The sequence below is a fragment of the Acanthopagrus latus genome, chromosome 9, assembly GCF_904848185.1.
Source record: "Acanthopagrus latus isolate v.2019 chromosome 9, fAcaLat1.1, whole genome shotgun sequence".
In the NCBI taxonomy this organism is placed as follows: domain Eukaryota; kingdom Metazoa; phylum Chordata; class Actinopteri; order Spariformes; family Sparidae; genus Acanthopagrus; species Acanthopagrus latus.
This window is the reverse complement of record NC_051047.1, coordinates 17,114,276-17,132,580: the sequence shown is the minus strand read 5'-3', so window position 1 is coordinate 17,132,580 and position 18,305 is coordinate 17,114,276. Positions and strand designations below refer to the sequence as shown.

At 40.6% G+C, this 18,305-nt stretch overlaps 2 protein-coding genes, 1 long non-coding RNA gene and 1 other non-coding gene across 15 annotated transcripts; 1 reads left to right on the top strand and 3 right to left on the bottom strand.

The window, feature by feature from the left end:
• Positions 1–2,462: 2,462 nt before the first annotated feature.
• tra2b (transformer 2 beta homolog) lies at positions 2,463–9,612 on the bottom strand. 7 transcript variants are annotated; one of them, XM_037108930.1, is made up of 8 exons: positions 9,496–9,561; positions 5,795–5,940; positions 5,533–5,695; positions 5,209–5,397; positions 4,997–5,112; positions 3,081–3,203; positions 2,886–2,956; positions 2,463–2,789 (listed from the first exon to the last, which is right to left on the bottom strand). In XM_037108930.1, the coding sequence occupies exons 1-8, from the start codon at positions 9,544–9,546 to the stop codon at positions 2,779–2,781; spliced, it is 870 nt and encodes a 289-aa protein (XP_036964825.1). In that variant the 5' UTR covers positions 9,547–9,561; the 3' UTR covers positions 2,463–2,778. The 7 variants fall into 7 exon arrangements, 6 of the variants coding, with proteins under 6 accessions (XP_036964825.1, XP_036964823.1, XP_036964821.1 ...); XM_037108928.1 differs by having other exon boundaries at positions 2,886–2,953; positions 5,209–5,427; positions 9,496–9,518; XM_037108926.1 differs by having other exon boundaries at positions 5,209–5,427; positions 9,496–9,516.
• LOC119025406 lies at positions 9,231–11,809 on the top strand. Its single transcript, XR_005076811.1, has 3 exons — positions 9,231–9,363; positions 9,468–9,533; positions 11,275–11,809. It is a non-coding gene; the product is annotated as an uncharacterized LOC119025406 (long non-coding RNA).
• LOC119025404 (high choriolytic enzyme 2-like) lies at positions 10,108–18,107 on the bottom strand. 6 transcript variants are annotated; one of them, XM_037108934.1, is made up of 11 exons: positions 17,996–18,107; positions 17,800–17,828; positions 16,330–16,465; positions 16,205–16,247; positions 16,060–16,122; positions 15,818–15,973; positions 15,592–15,709; positions 15,268–15,446; positions 15,022–15,103; positions 14,806–14,930; positions 14,587–14,718 (listed from the first exon to the last, which is right to left on the bottom strand). In XM_037108934.1, exons 3-11 carry the CDS (start codon positions 16,387–16,389, stop codon positions 14,699–14,701), a joined length of 846 nt encoding a protein of 281 aa, XP_036964829.1. In that variant the 5' UTR covers positions 16,390–16,465; positions 17,800–17,828; positions 17,996–18,107; the 3' UTR covers positions 14,587–14,698. The 6 variants fall into 6 exon arrangements, with proteins under 6 accessions (XP_036964833.1, XP_036964828.1, XP_036964829.1 ...); XM_037108936.1 differs by lacking the exons at positions 17,800–17,828; positions 17,996–18,107 and adding an exon at positions 17,466–17,787 and having other exon boundaries at positions 16,330–16,492; XM_037108935.1 differs by lacking the exons at positions 17,800–17,828; positions 17,996–18,107 and adding an exon at positions 17,466–17,787.
• On the bottom strand, positions 16,870–16,942 carry trnak-uuu. Its single transcript has one exon. It is a non-coding gene; the product is annotated as a tRNA-Lys (tRNA).
• Positions 18,108–18,305: the final 198 nt, after the last annotated feature.

Below are 18,305 nucleotides of genomic sequence, written 5' to 3'. Positions count from 1 at the left end.
ACTGTCTATCATGGCCTTCCTCAGTGAATGGAGCTTAAGCTGCAGTGGGCGATAACTAAATACAATAATTTAATAACCACAATTTTGAGTAATTTGTACATGTAACTTTTCCTAATATACCTCTGGATTTAAATAGCAGCAGCATTTGACATTTTTTCCTTTTCTAAGTGGATGAACACAGCGCATCCTTTCCTGTTAACATGTTCTGCTCAATTAGGTCACTGCTGACAAATCATGCAAACACCCACATGGTTTGCCCTGAGAAAGGAAAATTAAACTGGAACTGGAAGGGATGTGACATTTGGAGCACACAGAGCGAGCTGCTGACTAAAAACAACAACAACAACATGCACATGCATGTAGACCAATGGTAGAGGAGGGAAATACATCCACTCATTCAGTTTCCAGGTGTGGTCCGCCATGCGAGGGGTGTCTTTTCATTCCTCTCTGGCTGAACATGGGAAAACTACGCACCTAAAACCTGACCCATCTTATCTATTGTACTAGTTTTACATTTAGTTATGATTTCTGTGAGATTATTAATTATCAGTCTATATAAATGCTGATTAACAAAACATGGGATTGAAAAAAAAACAACAACCCACAAATGAAACCAAAAGATAAATTATTAAAGATGAATTCATGAAAACTGCAATTAAAAATTCATGAAAATTACAATTTACATCCTTAGTGCAAGTTCCTGGTTGTATCCTTGTGGGACAAAAACACAGAACAACAGCAGTGTAACACATTTCCTATTAATATCCGTCTTGTCTCAGAGGTCCACCGTTCCTATGTTATGTTGTGCAATAAACCAAAGTGTGCTACGGAACTGGCAGTTTAAATGATTGTTTCCTTTTATGGTTTCTTTTATTGCGACTACTTCAGGTGGAAATGAATAAGCAAAGAAACAGGAAGCAAATACTGTTTATTTGCTGATACCACTATAGTATTAGTTAGTCACACTAATTGCATGAAAAACAACATTTTTAAAATCCATTCACCTACTTTGTATTCATTGGAAGTGAAGAACCGTCTTGCGTATTTCGAACCAGGACAGATACAACCACAACTATTTGTTTGATCCCTCTTGAGTTAAATATTTAATTTCCTTTATAATTTAAGTGACAAACCCCTTTAAATACGGAAACAGCCTGTTTTTAATTCTCGTCTTTAATTTGAGAATTTCCATTTTTTTCCACCCATCACTGGTAAAAATGTAGAACTTCGCTTAAGGACCAATAGGAATCCTACAGTCCATCCAGCTGATCAGCTTCTGTACTGTGCTGGCCATCATGGATGCTGGAGGCAGTTTGGACACTGGTCCGTCCAGCAGGGGTAGATGTTGGACAGCCAGATGCGGCTCGGCAGGTCCGGCCTCACCACATGATGCTGGTAGCGTAAACAGTGTACTCTGAGTGAGATTAACACAGCTTCTTTAGCCGCGTTCACTCATTGATTAGTCATCCTCATGAATTTGCCCAGACTAGTTTAAAGTCATGCCTATTTGACTGAAAAGGTGATGTTTCAATTACATGTTTATAGCTTCTGGTTAGGACATTTCAGGCTGACGATCAGACACAATGGTGATCTGAATTGTTGAAAAAAAAAAACCTTCAATCTTGAACCGGAATGCAGGAAAATGTGTCTCTCTTAACAACCCAGATATTATTTATTAGATTAGCTTGAAGTTCAGCGACATTTTTTTAAATTCAAGTGCATCAATCGTTGTAAACTGGCTTTATTTCAAGCTGTTTCTGGATCATAACAAAAGTATGACTTATATGAGTGTAATATTTTAAACTTAAAATGCCATCATCAATCATTTGTTTACTTGACAGTTATCATAAGAGAAATCAAAAGCACTGCAGAAATTCACACATATGATTGCATTAAGATGAATGCTTTAAGATGCATTTGTAGCTCACCGGGTAGAGCAACTTCCATGTGTTAAAGGAAAACGTCACCCAAAGATTACACTTTAGTCATTACTAAATTTTGATTTTAAGAGATGTTATTTATGCCCTCTTTAAAGCCTAAATCTTCACTGTAGGTGCTAAGATGAAAGTGTGAGCGTGCACTAATTATGCTGGACAAGCTGCATTGAGTCATTTTAAGTTTCTTGTTACACTATTATTTCCTTACTTTTTAAAATAAGTCCCAAACGAAATCAGTTGTTTAAGAGAATGCTACATGGCTGTTTTGCTGCGAAGCTCCAGAATGGTTTCGTGCGCCGCGACATGTCACCCGACTTTCTATCTGCATGAGGTTGAGCAGGTAATGACTGAAATCTCATTTTTGGGGGAACTTCTCCTCTGAGGCTGATCATCATCTGCCTTCCCTGTCTCTCTGCAGCAGTCCACTTTCTAATAAAGCACAAACACCAAAAAAGTAATCTGGCAACGGCTTTACTCCACCTTTGTCTGTATTGTGGGTGCTGTAAGGAAGGACATGAGTCAATGTGAAAAAATGCATCTTCGTTTTAATCTGTTCAAAGATGGGATTTGCACTCAGTTTACAAAAAAAACCAAAAAAACCCAACAACGAACAAATCAATATATAATTTATGGCAGATGTTGCCGGTACATTTAAAATTAAGAACATGAAAGGACCACTTAAATCATGCCAGCGACGCAGCCTCACACCTGTGCTCGGTATACATTTACTGCTCATGAACACTAGCAAACAGAAGAAAGAAGATCTATTCTGAAATCACTCATACCACTCAGAAACATTTCCCGTGTGTGCTTGGAAAGACGATGGGGTGGACAGCAACGCTCAGTAACGACCTGCGAAACAAAAACAACACCGTTAGATGAAACCCAGACGTGGATCACCCTGCTGAATGCCTTGTTAACACTTGCTGATTTAAGAGAAGGACTCACGGGGAGAATAAGATCGTGACCTGGACCGTGACCTGTAAGCCCCTCGGTAGTACGGTGAAGGAGATCGCCTTCTGAAACGAGACAGACCTGATGTTAAATTTACTTCGGAGGGTCGTCAGAAAAGACTCAATAGTAAGCCAAACACTTCGCCAGTGATAATCTGCGTGAATATAAAGACAATACTGACATACTCACCTGTATGATCTGTAGTAGTCTCTGTCATCATAGCGATCGTAGCCGCCTCTGTCGTATCCGCGGTCATATCCGCGGTCGTAGTCGCGCGAATAGCGTCGAGGACCGCTGGGACCGCCTCCGCCACTGCACAACAGAGGATACGAAGATGAGATGTGGCGTGTGTTTCCTACTTCATTAGATTTACAATTATGTTTTAATGTTTTGGGGTTTTTTTTACAATTGCAATCCAATTTAAAAAAAGACAACTCAATTTACTGACTGACTGAGCTCTAAGCTCCACAAACTCACACATCTGATGAGACATTTTTGTTAAATAAACAGCTACAGTTCTAACCTGCTCATGTAAGATGTCTTTCAAGTGCTTTGAAAGGTGCCTCGATATAAAATGTTTTACTATTTCATTAATACATTTTCCAGCTAACTTGGTGATTTTACTTGAAGTGAATTACAGCTACAGAGCTGAATTGATTTACCACTCATGGACATCCAGAGAAGTGTTTTGTCATTTTTGTGTAGAGCTGGGTCAGACGAATAAGTAACTGAATACAAAATGCATGGCAGTCTTTGTAATTCGTAACACATTCAATTTGATTAACAAAAATGTTTTGATCTAATTGAAATACTTTTAAGTTACTTGAAAACCAAAAATTGAAAATATTCCATTGTGTGCTAAAAATTAATGACACAGCAAAATGTCTCTTAAAGCAAATGAAATGAATTCAGCTAATTCAGCATTTACAGCTGGTCAAATGATATGAACCTTACAACACGGTAAACTACAGACTATGAATATTCTACATGTGGGAATATAATACAATGACTGGTGTGTAAGTATAATTAATGTACACTTTTTCTGCAAATGAATCTGGGTTGATAGTTACTAATTTTGCGTAACTGGATGATGTATATTATGCCCAATAACATGTAATCCAAAAGTACCAAACACTGCTTGTGTGATGTAAGAGCTGGTGACCAGTACGATCTGGTGGCGCCGGGCCTGGACGATATGGACGGGATAGTTTGGTGCTGTTCGAAATGTATAAATACACACACACAGTACATGTTTAAAGACTTCTTTATGTTGTACTCATTATCCATCATCAGCACTGTTTTTGTTTTTGGCAATATTGTATTTTGCTACATCATGCCAATAATGCTATTTGATTTTAACTGTTTGTGTTTTATCGCCTCATGTATAAATGATCTGTATTTTCACAGACTAGATTTTATTTATCACATTTGTAGCCCGCATCCAGGCGCTGTCTTACTGTAACACAATAGAGTAAGACTACTTCTGTAGCTTATATACGTACTGTGATTCACCTCACACAAGCAAGTGACAGTCTAGCACATAGTACAGCGCGAAGCTGTGTTGCACTGGTGCCAGTTTCATTCCTGGCACAGGTTTTTGCCTAGCGCATGCTACATATAGGCTCATGTCGCACTGTGGACTAATTAACAGACTGATTAAAATAGAGTAGTGTTGCTGAATCCCCCTCAGTGTTGCAGAGGAACCTGTGAGCGAGGCGAAGCGAGAGCAAGGACGCAAACTACAAATGGTTTTGTCTCAACCATATGACGATCTGTATACCCCGTAGCTCTATGTCGCACCCAACAGAAGCAAACCTATTCCCCGGAACAAATTGGATGATGTTGTTGTCCATGTTCTCAAGAGATCCACTATTGACTGAATCAAACTGTCAAACTTGGGTAGCTCGTTTAAAAACTTGCTTTCCAAAATAACTGAAGGCGATATTTGCTCCTGATGGGCAAAAACAATTTGACCTGATCATCCGATAAGGCCCCTGGTTTGAAAGAGGAGCGCTGTCCCCTTTGAAGGGTTAAATCATTAAACTTAACGACAAAACACACACACACACACACACACAAAGATCATACATTATAAATCAGCTTACTACGTGGGCCGGCCCATGTAGATTCCAGGGGTTGGGGTGTGAGGTCTTTTTGTGATGGAGAAGTCCACCCTGATCCTTCGTCCGTCCAGCTCCATGCCGTTGGCTCGTTCCTTTGCCTGTCCGTGAACAAACATATAAACGACCTCTTCAGACCCGGGAAACAGTCCAACAACAGGTTTAGCTGGAGCCTTTGTCAACTCATATTCTCATACCTCTTTAGCGTCATCTTTGTTCTCAAAGTAAACGAAAGCAAAGCCCCTGGATCGCCTCGACTGCTGGTCATACACAATCGAGACATCCGACAGGGGGCCATATTTAGAAAAGACTTCCCTCAGATCCCTCTCTGTGGTGTACAAGCTCAGGCCAAACACTCCCAGGCAACAGTTTGGGTCTGGATTAGCCTGCAGACGCAACAAACCATTGGGAGAGTCCTTCATAGTCAAAACAAAAAGGTGTTTTTTTTTTAACATAAATACATTCAGTTGTCATGCAGGAAGAACACAGTATTTTTGTTGCAAGAGTAATTGAGCTCTTACCCGGTTGCCAATGTGCCTGCGGCGGTTGGACATGGGTGAGCGGCTGTGGCTCCTGCGCCGGCGCTCCCCACTGTAGGACCTACTGTGAGATCTCCGACGATAGGACCTCGAGCGGGATCGAGAACGGCTGTAGTGCCTGCGTGAGCCGCGGTGGGAATGGGACCTGCGCAGACAGAAACATTCAACATTTTAGCGGCTTCAAAAGACAGACTGGCAAAGAGGTTTATTAACCCACTGCAACTCCAAACAAACTGTCACTCACCCAGATTTTGACCTGGACCGGGACCGAGATTTAGAGCGGGAGTGACGCGAGCCATCTTTTGAGCGGGCGGGCGAGCGAGCCGGGGAGCGGCTCGCTGACTTCCCAGAGTCCCGTGGACTCACGCTCCTGGATGCAGAGCGAGACTCCTGAACGAACCACACACACCGACACACTCCTTAGAAGCACTAGTCAGAGATCAAACTTAGAAATTTGCAAAAGTAATGTAGTGTAATATGTAGTGAGGAATTTAAAAAACTATCCTGTGAAAAGTACAGAATGAAACTGAGCTTTGTGGATTAGGAATGTAGGTTAATGCCATTTCTGTAGCCATGATAATATATGAGATCAATATGACGATTACACTAATCAATATACGTTTACTGTCAACAAGATGCAAGAAACAGGTGTGTACAAACTGTAATGATTTAATCTAATGTGTATGTTGTATTCAATGACAAGAACATGCACGCATTTGACAAACCAGAAAGTTACTTAGCGCAGTGACCTTATCCAGATTACTTCCTTAACTTCATTTCTGTAACTTCATTACTTCACACATTCTTCTTTCTTCAATTGTCTTACTTCTTCTTACTTCCCCCATCTCACACACTGCCCATACTTCTTCCCTCCTCATGTTTTAGCATGCATTCAACAATTTCAGCTTCACACATCTGAGCTTCATATTATTGAAAATAAAGCAGACATGAGACTTCTTCCGTTTTTTCTTCGTCCAACCTTAACCTTTATGGAAAAGAAAAGGATGAAGAATATATGACTACAATTGAAACTGCACCCTCATTCAATTTTAATGTGTTATTACGATCTTATGACATGCATGGGAACGTTTAAGAGAACATAATACAAATCTTAAATGTTAGTTCTATAAATATTTCACTTTCAGTGGTTTAAAATTCACTGTTACGTCGTATCGGCCACTTTCAGTTTGGATCGTACGAAGCATCTAAGCTGAGAACATTAATAAAGGAAGGCGCATTAATTTTGGAAACTGCTGCCAAATCTTTGAAACAGATGAACAAACATTCATCTACTTTTTGCACTCTCTGGTTGAATCCTGACATTTTGTTTGGGTGTCAGGCACATGAGGACGTCTGCCTCAAGAAAACAGAACAAACCGTATTATCCTACACACATTCTCAAGCCGTTATAGATATTATGAGCTTTGGTTAAATTAATACTTTTCATCTTTCACAAGTCATTTTCCTTCTTTCAAGAGACATAATTTCTGTTAAGTGGCCTCTAAGGCGTGAAAGTGTATATCAAAACACTGAATGTGAATAATATCTACTCATGGTTCATTTAAATGACACGAATCTTGACTAAAAGTAGATCAAATTGACCTCAAGATGCCTCTGCCACTCATTTGCATTGACTTGCATGAAATGAAACCTTGAGATATAATCCTGAGTGCATAAACCGCAGATATACAAGACTAGTACGCACTTTATTGACAGAAAGACTGTTTTCATACATGCAAACATTTATACAAGTTGTGGCCTTGACTGGTTAATCTGTTTTTTTTTTTTTAAATTAATGACGGGTGTCAGATGCTTGAAATCCAACTGCAACAGAAAAAAAAGGAATTTGAGAAATGTTTGATTGGTCATAAATTGCAGTTTTATTCTAATCTATCCAGCAAACTGCCTCCATATACACTATTCATAATGAGTTGGGGATATTACAGTGCTTCACTTGACTTGTTTATTCTGTTACATGTGAACCTTTATTTTGTATTTTGTGAATAATGCGACACGTTTCATTTGGCCTTTATTGCATATCCAAACACATGCATTTATGCACACATGTACCAATATACTTGAGTAACTCTGAGTGCTGTACACTAGATGCAGTTTTACTCTGATCCATTAGGTAAACTGCCTCCATATACTTCACTGTGATCAGCTAAATCAAAGCTGTTGCCTGAGGCGATGCAACCACGAGAAATGTCTTTCGGGTGAGCAACTCTGAAGTCGGTTTGCAAAAAATGTTGTCAAGCCAGTCTGTACTGGAATATTGAAAGTCAACTGTCAACAGTGTCTATATAGAAACGTGTGTTCAATGGACCTGAAGAAAACTTTTTCACAGAATCAAGCACTGAATTGTTGCAGTGTCTTCTAATGCCTTGCTCTAACCTACTCTGGTCTCGGACATTAACTAAAACATAAATGTCTTTTACATGTTCTCCTGCTCGGCCTGCACTAAGAAACCAGCGGCAGGTCAGACTTCACAGACATGTGAGACAAAGTGCCATCACAGTGCCGTGCATGATGGATCTAAATTGAAAACAATAGTAAACAGGAGACTGAACCGTGGAGTACATTTCAGACCCCCAGCATGATGATCTGATTAATAAGATGTGCTCACTGCTCAGCCCACTGACAGAAGGCATGGATCTGACATGTTAACATGGTACCTGCTCTATAATACCACCATGCTGGCAGGATATAAGACTAACGTGCAAGTTGATGCAAACGAAGAGGACATCTTGAGGCCGTTAGTGGTGAATTTCTGTGGCTACAGTGTTTTAACACCATACTGTCACTTGATTGACACAAATCACCGCGCCCAGTATGAGGAGTCACATCATTCACACTAAATCAAGAGCCTTTCTAATGTGTACATGTGCAGCTTATCACTTTTGTTTAACATTTACTAAATTAAAACGTGACATCTTAAACAATAAGCTGAGAAATGACTTTTCGTAAGATTTCTGCACACAGTTTATAACATGCTAAGTGTTTAACATGTCTGACTGCTTAATAAAAGTCTATGTAGCAAACTTATGATGGCAAATGCACAGATATAAACATTCAAACATTAATATTGATAATTAAACATGTCTGGGTTTTAGTCGCTGTGTTTGCAAGCTGGTTGGTTAAAGTTAGCATCGACTTCATAGTAAAGGTCTGGGGCCTAGCTAATATCATCCAGCTAGCTACCTGAGGCCTTAGCAGATGATAATGTTGAATGTAGCTTAGACTGCACGATGCTCATATATCAGATAATAGTGAATCAATGTTTTAGACGACACTTTAATGTCTCATGAGAACACCGCCGAATGGAAAATCCAGTAACTGATTTCGAGCGCTAACGTTAGCTAACCAGCTGCAGCCAAACACGACACGGGGACTGTTAGCGTTAGCATTTCTGTTCCAATCCTGTCTACGTTAGCTCACTAAAGTTAATCATATCAAAGCATGCACAAAGCTCAAACGTACCCGCTCGCCGTAACCTTTGCCGCTATCGCTCATTTTTACGTTTAAAGTGACAGACTTATTATTTTTGTTTTAAATGCCCCGGTGCTAACCAGCTAGCTACAAGCTAACTACAGCATGTGTGTCTATGCTAAGGTGTCGGTGTGCAGCAGCAGCAGCAGCGTTGGGCGCTGACAGCTCCCCCTCCCTCAAGCCTTCACTGGGTATAGATACTGTATAATGGGAGAGCACGGCGCTGGGGGGGCACATGGTGATCACGATAACAAATGAAAACTTCTCTCAGTACTCTGGATTCCTGAACGGGCAAGGTTTGCACGAAGCTCTCCTCGAAACAAAGTGAGAGCAGCTGCAGCAACGCTCTGACATGTATTAAAGGGACGTTTCATTTCTGAGAAATATGACCATAATAACAATCATTTCTTAAAATATGTCTCCACCAGTTACTGTTGCATAAGATAAAGCCCTCACCTGGCAGCCAAGAATGGAGCACACCTTTAATATGACATGTGCGTATTGCATTTTTACTGCTGATGATGTCTCAGGTCAAGTTTATTTCACCTTCTCTACGCTCTGTTGTGTAGTTAAATCTACGCATCATATTCTGTTAAATCATCATAAGTCAACCTTTCATGTGTTGAGAGGAAAAGCCTGTCTTCAGCCTTGTGGCGGTGCACTTTCCAGCTCACCCATGAGGGTTTTTGAAATGGTTTGCTCAGCTTAAGAAGTAGGAGTCTCTCAACCCACGAAGGAACGCTTCACTCTCCCAGCTATCAGATAAACTCGCATTTAAATCATCATTTTGTTTCGAGATACGTGGCGGAGCAGAAGTTTAAAGATGTATAAAATGGAGATAATCGAGTAAAGTTCAAGTACCTCAAGTATTTCTGAGTTTCAGCTTATTTTCCTGAAACTACATAGTGCCCCTTTAAGTAGTTGGATAAATGCACTTTGATTCATATTCCACCACTGTTCACACCGTCAGCACTTCCATCACCTTCAATTGCAGCTTTAACTTAGGCAGTTAAGAGCATGTAATGATACCTGGAGGTAAGATGTGGCTGTTTATCTCAGTGTAAAGTCCTGTAATTGCTGCTCACTGGGTTGTGAGGCGGCGGGGTAAGAAAAGCACCTCAAAGACCAGTGACACAAACAAACTTTGCTTTTGTTCCCCCCCTATGGAGACACATCCATTATCCATACCAAATGGGGTAATATTGCATGTAAAAGGGTCTTGTTATTCTCATACGGGTCGGAATAGAAAAGGATGACCCACCTGAAAGCAGAATGAGGAAGTCCATGTACCACCGTGTGACAAACACACTGAAACGATTACATGTACTGTTGCATTTTCTTTAATTAAAGTGAGCAGAAGTGGAGAAGGAGGTCAGACATGGGAGCAGAGCGCGTCAGAGATTGGATGCAGTGATCTGATTAGCAGCAGCAGGCATTAAAAAATAACTTGACAAAGTGCTGATTTTAGTTCTATTAAAGTAAAAGCAGCTTTCAGTTCTTACTTGCTTATTTATTTGCACCTTTGGACATCTCTATCGCAGATTAGTAGATTGTGCTCAGTATTGACCCAACACAGTACAGCCTTGGAGTTGTGACAACAATTCAAAATGCCTATAGAGGAAGCTGCTAAAAAAGAACATATAGTCTACACAAGACCAGATGCTATAATTAACCACTTTCCAGGATTTAACACTCCAGATCCAGTTAGTCGGTGGCACCTGTTAGTCAGGAGTAAAGAGAAAAGGTCATCGATCATTTTGAACATAAGATCAAGTTTTGTTTTTCACTCAGTATGTCTGTAGGTTCACCTACCACAGTTATACAGGACATTGATTTTATGAAGATCCAGCAGACTGGGTCCATCTCGCTGGCCAATGGGAATGTAAGGATCTGGTTTGGGGATTATTGTTGGTCCACCGTCTTCAGAGAAGGCGTATCTGGATGAAAGACACGCAAAGTAAATCACAATGTGACCCCAGCAACGTGTGGAAAAACTATAATCACGTTGCCTCTAAGAGCTGCTCACCTTCCATAATGCATGACGGAGCCGTAGTCATATGGACTGTTGAGATTGTTTGTCAGCTGTTTCCTGAAGTTGTGCAGTTGGTCTGTCAAAACATAAAAGAAGAAGGGAATACATCTCATTTAATGGGGAAAAAAGAAAAAGGCAATCTGAACGCAGTGACAAGGTCAGGAGGTGATCGTTGATCCTAACCTGGCATGATGTTTTTCCAGATAATTGAGACATAGTGGTCCCGGTCCGAGCGGGACTGCTCGTGTACGAAACCGAGGGCGTGCATCAACTCGTGGGCAGCGACTCCTGACCACATGCACCCAGGAGTCTGCAGGGACAGCGTCTGACTTCCTCCGGTCTGCCCTAGATACGACCAGCAGCTTCAGGGGTGCAGAAGAGAAATGACATGACTCATCATCACAATGCACAAAAATCACAACAAACTGTGTTGACCGACATTTGTTGTACAAAGTGTTCCTGACCTTTATACAACTATGATACTGTCACCTCTTTACACTGTTGAATGTGATATTAAGTGCAAGGAAATATCAAAAGTCATTCTCTGGCAATAAATGTACTTAAATGTATCAAAAGTACAAGTAAAACTAACAATAAATATATTCACGTTTGTTTATACTGTATACTGTGGGTCAACCAATAATTGGCATGTCGTTGGTGATTATCATTTATTAGATTATCAGAATCAGTGTTTCTTTTCACCCGATCGCTGATAAAATAAACACAAAACATGTGCTACTGTGGCTCTGATGCAGTGTGAAATCTACAAAGTAACAAAAGTTATCAAATAAATTTTGTAAAAAAAGAAGAATTATCTCAAAGTTGTACTTTTATTTAATATTACAGGCATGACATTCAAAAATAAACATATACTTAATAAAATCAATGAAGTTAATGTGGTTAAACATCAATTATTTTGTCTACTGTTTTCAATCAGGTGTGTATTAAAGAGGTTTAGCAAATGTTCAAACTCTGTTTCATTCATGTTTTAAGCAGCATCCCAACGCAGTCAGTTTCAGGACATGTAAAAAAAACAGACATGTAGCAGCCATACTCACCCGTATCTCGGCTGGATATCAAGGAAGCTGCCTTCGACAGTGCGCTGAATGAATTTAACACACGTTCCAGAGGAGATGTCCTGCATCCCGTTTTCTATGGTGATTCTGTCCATGTCGTCTACCAGGAATACATTTTAAAAAATGTGTTAAACAGAAAGATGTGAACTCTTACTGCCTTCTTTAAATGTGTGGACTCATACCATATAGTGGAGAGAGGATGTAGGGCACATAAACAAATCCATCAATGGATTTGGGCCACAGACAGGCGTTGCCAGGGCAGGAGATGGCGCTCCTTATATATGAGCTGGCGATGTCTCCCTCTCTGAGTGCCATTCCTCGCGGCTGTCGCAACTCTGGTGAGAGAACAACAATAAACTGAGTCCAGGTCTTACGTGTTCCCTCACATCAGTTCAGGTTTATCTAAGTTACAGTTTACTTACTGCTGTTGACCAGCAGGATTTGATCCATGGCATTCATTTGATCGCGGTCCGTCAGTTCATCTGAACACAAAAAGCAGAGACAGGTATAATTGTCTTGCTCTGTTTTCCAAAATCACAATTCTTTTTAAAGGGCCATTATGTAGCTTTGGAGAAGAAAAGTCAAACTCAGAATTTTTAAATACACAGCATTAGTGGTACATTATTTTTTGTCCATAACTGAACGAATAAGCTGTTAATCGAACAAAATAAGATCCCCGGAAGACTGCTTGGAGCTAGAAAGGTGGCAGGGTCCGCCAAAGATAAATAAAGTAAAGCAGTATGAAATGTTTTGGATTATTCGGCCAATGAAATCAAAGAGTTTGCTTGTTGATTTAGTTTGTTGAGGCATAACAAAAATCAGTCAACGAAGATCTTCCTCTTCTGACTAAAATGTCTTCCCCAAAACTACAAAGTGCTCTTTTATGTACAGTGCTGGAATGTAACTAAGTGCATTCACTCAAGTACAAATTTGTGGGTTCTTGGGTACCACTACACTAGCTTTTGTGTAAAAAATATTGCACTACATGTATTTGATAACTTCAATTTCTTGTTACATTGCAGATTACATGCAGCATCAGAGCCAATACCACATTTTAAAATGTAATTCATCAACAACTAGTTTAAAAAAAACACTGATTCTTTACTCAAATTATTAATGAGCCCATGTATACAGTTTGCATACATATAAATATATGAATAGTTTACCTTTACTTGTATTTTTTAATATGATATCTTTAGTGTGACTTCTAGGTACATCATACAACACGGATCAAGTTGTAGTTGCACGTAAGAGTAACTTTACCTGAGAATTTCCTTTTCAGCCTCACCTTTCCCTCCTGCACTTCAGTAGCATTCTGAAATGAAAAGGTGCATTTCAAGACATTTTCTGGTCCCAAAGCATGACAGGGGTGTAAAAAAAAAGGGGGGGGGGGCATTTGCCTGAAAATCTCTTGATACCGACCTTAACGGGAAGAGCATACACCTGCGTCAGCAAGCCAAACAAGAAACCCAGGAGGATCAAGGCAGAATTCATTGTTGCGTTTCAGTCGGCAGTACTCCAACGCGAGAGCTGAATGAACTCCTCGCCTCCTCGGAATCTATATACCCACTCCTCCTCCTCTGCTCTGAACTGATTGGGCGCATTTTCTATGATGGCGCACGATTAAGACCCCCTCATCATCCACTGTGTGTAATTTACTCAAGTCCACTGCTGATCCGTAACAGGTGGTCCCGATGTTGACCTTCACTCGTTCCCCGTACTTACTGTAGCGCATGCTGAGGTTCAGCACTTTCAGAAATTAGACACTTAAGGTGTTTTTTTTTAAACTCAGCAGTTGCGACCGGGAGAATAACCGTCCACCCAGTTCAACAGACTGGCAATTTGTGTCTGACTGTACCAGCAACCGGTGATTTTGTGATAGACTATCAGTTGATAACTGTCTTGGCAACAATCATTTAGTCACACAGGTAAATATATCAAAACAAAATCTTATCCTTCTCCAAATATTGTTTCGATTTTGATCAAGGGGCCAATTTGAGGGGCTGAGGAAAGAATCCAATGTGTTGGCACTTTCCTCCGTGGTTAACATTTCTGTATCCGAGTGAAGGCGGCGTCATTCCAGGACGGATACATTCAAGTCTCGTCATTGGAACAAACAGGTAAGTTTTTCCCTCTTTCTAAAACACATTTAGAATGTTTTTTTCTGGATTTCTCCTCTTTAATAATATGCCACAACCCAGTCTTCAAACCTTACAGGAATATTACCAATGTGCAAGTGTGATCACACTGTCAAAAGCTCTCTTGGGAATTCATGAAATGACTTGTGCTGTGCTTATGCGGTGAATGAGGACACCTGGATGCCGACATTTTTCTTCTCTATTTGATGCAACAATAAGCCCTGCATGCTTCTGTCAACCTTCTCAAAATCAACGGCACGACCTTGTTGAAACACACAGGATTGAAAGCACACAGAAGAAATGCTGGTAGAAAGCATGAATCAACCTTTATTGAATCTGTCTGCATGATTAAACATCAGTTTATTATTTCATAAGCTTTCAGTACATTCCTGCTACACCTCACTTCAGTCTGGTCAGTTATCATCCGCGTCACCTGCAGAGAGAGACAGAGAGAAATCAAATGTTTGACAATACGAGCGCTGAAATAACGGAGGCTGGCTCAGGATGTTTTGGTACTGACCACAGTTATAAAGCTTGTTGATTTTCAGCTTGTCGATGCGGCTCAGAGACGACGACTGGCCCAGCTTTATGTTCTTGTTGTTCTTCGGAACGATGGTTGGCTGTCCATCCTGAGAGTAGGCATACCTAAAAACATACACATTATACGCCACATCATGCCACACAAACCACATTATATAATATAGAGTAAACTCAGCTCCATCGAAGTATTACTTACATCCCGAAGTGCATGATTGAGCTGTAGTCATATGGCAGCTCCAGATTATCTGTCTTGAATTTCTCAAAGTTCCTCAACCGATCTGTCGGAAAGTAGAGAAAAACACAGTTATTGTTTGTGAGCAATAATTTTGATATATAGACATATTTGCACATATAAACACAATTCTGAATATTCTTTAGTTTACCATTTGTGGAGATAACCCTCCCTCAATGCCACCCCCCCTTCCCGCCCCTTTGAATTTACCCCTCCAAATGTTTGGCCACATGACGGTGACATAGTTGTCCCGGTCAAAGCGAGACTGCTCGTGCACAAATCCCAGGACGTGCATGAATTCATGGGCGATCACTCCAATCTGGAGGCAGTCGGGAGTCTGGAGAGACACGGTCTGTCTTCCACCACGCGCACCAAGGTAGGACCAGCACCTGGATCATTAGCAATTGAAGGTTTATCCATTTAAATTCAACTCATATTTCTAGAAACAAATGCTCAACTCTCCATCTTGTATCTGTTCCACAGAGACAAACATTTTGCAAAAAGGAGTAATATTTTTATAACAAATGCTCTCACCCAGCCTTTGGCTGGATGTCGATGAAGTCTCGCTCGTGAGTCCGAGCCACAAATTTCACACAGGTGCCTTTCTCGACATGTTCCATCCCTTTCTTTATCAGCTTTGTCTCCATTTCAGCTGTTTAGATGAGGAACAGGTAATTCATAAATCATCACATACGAAGTTGCTGAATCTCAAAAATGTATCGGACCGCAATGTGTATTGTGTGCATTTATTCACACTTACTGTAGTCAGGCGAGAGTCTGTATGCAACATAGACATGTCCGTCCACTGACTTGGCCCAGAGGCAGCTCCGGGCGAAGCAGACTTTGGAGCGCTTTCCAGCAGTAACGGCAATGTCTCCCTCTCTGAGACTGGTGGTGCCGTCTATGATTCCAGTAACTAACAGAAATAATGGAAAATGAACAGCACCAGCTCATTTGTTGCATAAAATGCTAAATGATCCAATTAAACAGTGTGCCATTTACCATGGAACTCATTGGCTTTAATGATTGCATCCATCGCTGTACCATCACCGTGCGCTTCATGTTCTTAAAAAAAAAAAAAGAGTTTTAGTCAGTGAGTGCATTTTTACTGTCATTAGCATTTAGATACAATTCAAAGTATATTTACCTTTAAAGCCAATGGGACCCCACTTTGGGCTGAAGAAAAATTTCTGCAAGAAAAGACGGACAAAGTTGTTGGCAGTTCTGTTGTTGAACCTGTTAAAATCCCACCCCAATCCCACGCATATTTACCTCAGCATCTACAGCGGAGAGACAGGTGCACACCACGCACAAGAGGATAATCCGCTCCATCTTTGCCAGTCAGGTATGTCTTCAGTGTTGCCATTTTACCTGCACTAACGCCAGGCTTTATAGGTGTCTCCAATCACTGTCCCGAGATAATACCCATGATCATCTCAGGTAAATGACAGGGTTACTGTTATTTGTTTGTGAGTGCGTTTAATCCCCAAATTAGTTTGATTCTTTCATAAACAACAACTCCAACTGCAGGCTAATGTGAGGTTCTCACTGTGTGTAATAACAGCCCCACTTCAATGAGTAGCTTTAAATTGAACGGTTTAATGTTTGGCACAGGTTTAGTGCAATTTTAGGCTTTAGTCGTCTCAAGCATTCACCTGGAGTGCTGTTTTCTCCCGAGTGAAGCTAAGATTAACTACACTTGACCTGCTGCGTTACGCTGCTAATTTCAGCTGATACGTAACTCATGCAATACCTACTTATTCTTAACATATTCTCATACCTGATACTTGTTAAAAAAGAGAAAAGTACTACCGCCCGAACAGGGACTTGAACCCTGGACCCTCAGATTAAAAGTCTGATGCTCTACCGACTGAGCTATCCGGGCTCTGACATGGGCACCGGAAGTGGCATATAAAAAGGACTACGACACGTGACTGTCTCACTGTTCTCTGACAACAAATCCTGCATTAAGAATAAAATAAAGCGAAATACAATGACCGCATTTCATGGTAACACATTTCAGACACAACACGACAACCCTACGGTACGTCGAATGTGTAACGTTAGTTAACTGTTCTCTATGCTAGCTAGCTAAATTTGCTAGGTTTGATGTCGGCGGCTACAGCACGGTGCGATAATACTGAAGTTACGAGTTATGGAGGGAAATGACAACAATGTAAAGAAACTGCTACTGGAACTTGACAACATTGTAGTGAGTGTTCGCTAACTCTTTGTTTGAAAACTAATGTTTTGGCATGCTAACTCTTTGCGTTGTTTCCTCTCGTTAAATTGCAGGAGCAGCAGGTCAGGCAGCTCCAACATGCTATCAAAGACAATACTCTCAAACTGGAGCAGGTCCAGCAGAGAAGACTGAGAGCAGAAGAGATGATAATTCAGTGGTAACTCACCGATAACATGTGCCATGTCTTAATTGGCGACTTGGCTTGACTCAACTTGAGTTCCCTGCTGGAAAAAACAGCATAGACCAGTATATGTTGTGTTTTGGTGCTGGTCCATGCTGTTTTTTTTTTGTTTTTTTTTCCCCAGCAGGGGAGTCAAACAAAGTCGCTAATTACTGTCATTCATGTTTCTGCCCCCCGAATCACTCAGCTCACTCACTAAAGGAAAGTATTTTGGCTATCAGTCAAATTACTGACACAACTGACAGGGTTTGGGCATTAATCAGCATCTGCATAGTACAAATAAGTGCCGTTTGAACAGTTAATTAAAGGATAGGTTCACCCAAAAAGGAAGATTCAGTCCTCATCCACCCACATTGTGCTGCAAAGTCAGGTAAAGATTTCATAGACAACAAAACCTTTCTGGAGTTTCACAGCAAAACAGTTTTGCAGCATTCTACACAGCTGAAGTACATGCAGATTTATTTCAAAACAGTTTTCAAACAACCGAAGAAAAGAACAGACTGGCTTCATAAAGCTTGTCCAGCATCATCCGAATCTCCAGAAGCCCTGAGATCCCAAATTGATGTGAAAAGAAGTTATTTACACCCTCGACTAGAAATTGAACTCATGCACCCACTCCAGCAACAAGAATTTTCCTTTAAAAGGTGTAAATAACATCTTTTCAAAACATTTTGGTCTCTCAGGGCTTAGGAGTTTTTTTTTGTTTTTTTTTGAATTTCTCCTTCTCTTCTTCTCCTTCTCTTCTGTTTTACATTCTAATTCCAAATTTTAAGTCCAAATCACTTCATGAATGCTGTGAAGCTCAGGAAACCTTTTGTGGACTAT